Raw genomic sequence first — 6,000 nt, forward strand, 5'->3', positions numbered from 1 at the left:
TATATAGATGACTTTCTCCTAATAGGTGTCCTGGTTCTCTGCCTCTTATAATCTTCCCCCTGCTTTCTGCAGTGCTCGAGTCTTAGTTCTGTTAATTATGTTGCAGATGCATGAGGTGCTTTGGTCGCCAGACAGTCAGTTGTTTTCTACGCTCTGAGTAGCTGTGGATTTCTTTAGTTGGCTCCATCTGCATTATAGAGAATTGTGATTCAATTTAGACCCACTTTGTATTACACCGATTAGCTTCTAATCTAAAATCACAGCCCCTGTGAGCATAACCTTTAATTACACTGTACTCTCTCTTCTGTGGATTTTCACTGAAAATTTGGCAATTGCTTTGCAGGGAGAAAAATTTGCTTAGCGCCAATGGCCATGTTAAGTAGAACATGAAAATGAAGCTAAGATTTTCTTAATTTTTAAATTACCAGGAGGCCCGTTTTCCTTGGAACATTCTCCTTTTTTGGTGTTCTTTGTACAGAAAAATTATCTGATACATGAGTCCCTGTGAATATAGATGTGGGATTTCACATTACACCATTGATTATAAAGAACAGCAGAAGGCCAGACTTGGTGGCACATGCCTTCCTTTCCTGCACGCAGGAGGCATAGGCAGACTTATTTCTGTGAGTTTGATGCCAGCCTGATCTACAAAGTGTGTTCTGATAAACTAGGGCTATTACCTGGAAAAATCCTGACTTACTAAACACCAGCAACAACAAAAGAACATTAGAAAGCATTGTGCAGTGAAACTACCATATCTTTTTAAAATTTATTCTTCTCTCATTACAATACATCCTTACAGTATTTCCCCTCCTTCCACTCTTCCTAATCCTTCACTCCTTCCACCAAAACACATACACCATATCTTACAGAATCCTATCCAACTATAGTCACTGTAAGAAATTCTGAGTTTTATTATGATATTTCACACATGGACACTGCCCTGTGTTCTCCTTACTCATGGTAGTTCTTCAGCATCCTGCTTTAGTTCTGAAGAACAACAGGCTAATTATATAGTGTTATCCTGGGTCTATTATAAATGATGGTTATCCTGTGAACCTGTATGTTTCATTTCACACCACTGTTTTCTTGGATTTAATTTGGGAGTTGATATAGAGTCCAGATGCTGGTGAAGTAGTGACATAGGAATATAAAGATAAACACTGTTTTGAAGAAAATGTATGCACTTTCTTGCAATAGATTTTAAGATGTAGAGTTGTGTCTGATAATGTATGTGGCAATCAATAAAACTGTGCTTAGTGCTTTGAAATATTCTTAAGTCTGTACCCAAAATTTTTAACTATGAATATAAATTTCATATATATACCAATACACTCATGTATATACATGTACACATTCACATATAAAATTATTTTTACTGAAATATTTTGTTTGTGTATACAGAAGATACAGCCACATTTTGATTCTGTGACTACGTGTGGCAATAAATCCATGAATCCTGGAGCTCGAATATTTACCTAGGGGAGTCATAGAAGCTCCTTTAGTATGCAGGACAGCTTGTTTACAGATGAATTAATTATAATCTACGATTGTAATGATAGGCTACCATGAAAAACATACCCTCCCATTCTACCCCCATTTAATCCTCAGAGAGGGTAAGGCACATTGCTTTGTGGACTGTCCAAGGCCCTCCTACTATATCTAGGCTGAGCAAGGTATAGGCTTTCAAATAACAAAACTCATGTATTAGTTACTTTCTATTGCTGTAATAAAACTTTATGAAAAAAACACAGCCTTCAGAAGGAAGCGATTATTTGGGGCATGTGGTATCAGAGGATCAGAGTCCATGATGAAGAGGTAGTAAGTGGCAGGTGGCTGTTGCAACTGAGATCATATTTTAAAACACAAATGTGGTCACATCTCATTCAAGCTATCATAACTGAGATGTCAATTCATAGTGAAAACATTAATTTCAAGATAAATACAGTTTCCAGCCTACAGGATTGATGCCTTCTTTATAGAATTGTGTCATCTCTTTTTTGTAAAATGAACTAATCCTAAAGAACTTGAAGTAAATATTGACCTCTTTATTCTATACATTAAAGTTTGTAAATTTAAAGTTTTTTAATGGTATATTGAAATAAGGTTTGGGGCCTGTCCTGCAACTTGCTCTTGTAGATTAGGCTGGCCTTGAACTCACAGAGATATGCCTGCCTCTGCCTTCTTAGTGCTAGGATTAAAGGCATGTACCACAAAAATCACCCTGCTGAGTTTAAAAAGTTTTAAGTTTTGTCAGACCACCTCTCATATTTTCCACATTTTCTTAATGGCATTTTTCATTTCTTTATTTCTGAAAGTGTAAATCATAGGAGTGAGCAATGGAGTCATGATGGCATCAAACACAGCTACCTTTTTCTCAAAAGAAGATGCAGATGTGCATCGTGCATATATAAATATGCATGGAACAAAGAATGAAATAACAACAGCAATATGGCATCCACAAGTGGAGAGAGCTTTCCATCGTCCTCCAGAATTGTGATTTCTTAGAGAGAACAAAATGACTCCATAGGAGATGAGCAACATAGAAAAGATTATGATGCAGATAGAGCCACTGTTGGCAAACACTAGCAGGGCATAAACATAAGTGTCAGTGCAGGACAACTCCAGCAATGGGAACAAGTCACACATGAAGTGATCAATGACATTAGGCCCACAAAATGGTACCTGCAACATGAAGATTATTTGTATGATAGAATGCAAGAATCCCCCTGCCCATGCCACACCCACCAGAGTGCCACAGTGCCTCCAGTTCATTATGGAAGAGTAATGTAAGGGCTTACAAATGGCTACATAGCGGTCATAGGCCATCACTATGAGGACAATCACTTCTACTGCAGCAAAGAAGTGTTCAGCAAAGATCTGTGTCATGCAGCCTTCAAAGGAGATGGTTTTGCTGTCATCGAGGGAGTCAGCAATCATCTTTGCTGAAATGACTGAAGTAATGCATGCATCTAAGAAGGACAGAAATGCCAAGAAAAAGTACATAGGTGATCCAAGCAGTGCAGGACTGCAGAGGATGGTTACTGCAATCATTATGTTGCCTCCCATGGTTGCAATATAGGCAAATAAAAATACAACAAATATTATTTTCTGAACTTTTGGGTTCTGTGAAAGTCCCAGGAGGATGAACTCAGTTACAGTAGTCTGATTTGGCATGTTCTCAAGAAAGTTTAAGATAAAATTTCTCCTTTTTATGCATGCAGATAGTCACTTATGTATGTGTGTGCTTATACACTTTGATGTGTCTGTGCACGCACACAGGCAAAAATGCTTTAGTCTTTGTGTAGACATCAGTGAACAATTAGCAGGAATAACATCTCTCTACTGTGCAGATTCTGGGGTGTGAACTCAGGTATTCAGTCTTGATTACAAGTGTCTTTACCACTGAGCCTTCTCTCTTGCTATTTAAATCTGTAATTAATGAGAAAAATTGTTTCGAATAACTTTACAATACTATGAGCAAGCATGAGCATTGATATGCACCCTTCTATTGCTCAATTCCTTTGATGTTTATCAAAATTGAGAATTTATCAGTTGATCAGGAAGAATTGTGACAGATATAAATTACTGAATATTCAAAATAGCCTCATTTTTATTATAAGAAATAAAAAACACCTGTTTGGTGTAAAGAAACAGTGAATCTTTCAAGTTTAATTTTTTCTCATTCTCCAGCAGCTTCCTAATGTGTAGTCTTAAAAGACATCCCCAAACCATATTCTACTTATGGACAGAAAGATCACAATTGATTAACCATATCCGCTAGAGCCTACTCAAGCACTCTGTTATGCCAACTGATGAATGAGCAGGAAATGAACTTGGAAATCCTGGATATATTTCAAATTCTCTTTGATGTCAAGAATGCATTAACACTTACATTAAATTAACTCATTCTTTTTAATTCAGATATGTCTATGGTGAAGTGTCTAGCTCTATGAAAGATTGATATTTGTAAAGAGTTATGATATAAATTTTAACTCAGTATTTTAAAATGTGACCCTTTCTTAAATAAAATAATGTCTTTTGTTCTGATAATTGAACTAATCCAAAGGAAACTATTACTAAATAAATAATTAATTAAAAGTTATAAAAGGAGTCATGAAATTGAGAGGATATGCAATGGAGTCCTATGTGAGGGTCTGAAGGACTGTGAGGTGTGCATATGATTAAGATACATTTTGTACATGAGTGAAGTTAAGAGTCAGACTTAGAAAACAATGGCCAAGCACCTTTGCAAGCAAATTGACTACATCCACTTGAACATATAATAGAGAAAAACAGAAGCGGTACTATAATATAGTCTTTACACTTCTTAATAAACTATAGCATACCATGACACATGGTTTTAGGAAGTATAATTCTGTGACATGGTTTGAAATATGTGTGAATTTAGTCTATGGGAGATATTTCTAAACAGCTTACCTGTTTAGTCTAAGCTCATGATGGGGGTAAAATTTGAAAATATTAAAAATGCTGCTTTAGATATGTTTTTACAATTATAATTCATTCTTCTGAAAGTCCAACTTCCATATCCACAGAAATTCTCCCATGAATCATTGAGATAAATAATCCAACCCCTAAGCTTATTTTTCTCTAGAAGGCACAGCTTGCAAAATGTCCATATTCTGTCCTGTATATGCAATGCAAGTTTCTATAATATACAAATTTTTATATGAATGGTATTCATCTATAGATTGTTGTTCTTAAATTTTGTGCATAAAATAATAATGTATTTGTCCTAAGAGGAAGAATAAGTTTGCTTGAATAATTTTCAACTAGAGTATAGAGAAATAGTTTTACATTTTTATGAAAATAGAAAACAAAGCCAAAACAGTGTTATCTAATACATTCAAACACTATTTCCATGTCTTCTGATGTCTGTTCCTCACCAGCATCTGTAATATAAACTCAGTATCTACTCGTGTAGTGTAGATCAGGAAAGAACAGAATTAGAATTCTACAGTGCATTGTCATCATTCTAAGACAAGTACAAATGCTCTTCTTTACTAAACGTAGCGTGACGTCTGTGAAGCTGAATGGATAACATACGCATACTGGTAATTGTTTCCTCGGACTTTGTTAATCTTAAATTGGATAAACAAAACATTAAGTAGAAAGAACAAAATTGTTAAGTCTGATATCAAGAAGCCAGGGAAATACTCATGTGATATCCATTTGCCATTGAACAATTTCATATCAATGATTTTGCACATAGGTTTATAAACAATAATAGTTCATTTTTATATTTAATGGTCATTGAATTATGTCTTTTGTAGCCCAGGATGGGCATGAGTTTGAACTCACCATGCTTTTTAGGATGACCATGGACTCTTGCTCTTGCTGTTCCTGCCTCTAAAGTGCTGGGACTACAAGCTTGGGACATCATACTCAGACAAAAAGAAAACCTCACAATTTTATTGACATATTATATAAACTAAGATAAAAGGAAACATGAATATTAATTTTAGAATTATATACAGTATCTATACATAGAGACTAAGATAAAACTTGAAATGATCATAATAATAAATATGTTTTTAAAACCCCAATTTAAAAGTCATACCAATTATAATGAAATTTATTCATTAAAGAAACACTTTGGAAAGATAAATAGTAAATTATTCAAGAGTTATAACAGGCAAAATTATGGCTTGTAAGTCTCACCATGTTTCAGTCTGTGAAAAATCTCATAGATAATCCCTGTCTGCTATGACAGAAAGTATGATCAAAGCAGAAAGTTTGTATCTAACTCTTCCTTCTATACCTAAGTGTAGACAAACATCTCTGGTAGAGAATGTTGCCACTGCTACTCAAGTCCTGCCCTCAATGTGGCCTCAGGTTAAAATGAAAATATGAAAGACAAAGTTTTCTGCTTGCCTGAAAGTGGAATTTAAAGAGGTCTTCTTCAGTACTCATAAGCCTGTGAGATTGATTCTTAGTCTCCCAGGATTTAGGTCACAGGGGTTTTTCAGAGGTGATTTT

At 35.2% G+C, this 6,000-nt stretch overlaps 1 protein-coding gene across 1 annotated transcript; it reads right to left on the bottom strand.

Moving 5' to 3' along the window:
• Nucleotides 1–2,265: 2,265 nt before the first annotated feature.
• On the bottom strand, nt 2,266–3,177 carry LOC119807670 (olfactory receptor 4C15-like). The gene has a single exon (XM_038319767.1). The coding sequence runs from the start codon at nt 3,175–3,177 to the stop codon at nt 2,266–2,268; it is 912 nt and encodes a 303-aa protein (XP_038175695.1).
• Nucleotides 3,178–6,000: the final 2,823 nt, after the last annotated feature.

Source organism: Arvicola amphibius, chromosome 2 (assembly GCF_903992535.2).
Source record: "Arvicola amphibius chromosome 2, mArvAmp1.2, whole genome shotgun sequence".
NCBI classification, from domain to species: Eukaryota; Metazoa; Chordata; class Mammalia; order Rodentia; family Cricetidae; genus Arvicola; species Arvicola amphibius.

Coding starts and splice junctions, on each gene's coding strand:
- LOC119807670 (XM_038319767.1), bottom strand. CDS start 3,177: ATGCCAAATCAGACTACTGTAACTGAGTTCATCCTCCTGGGACTTTCA.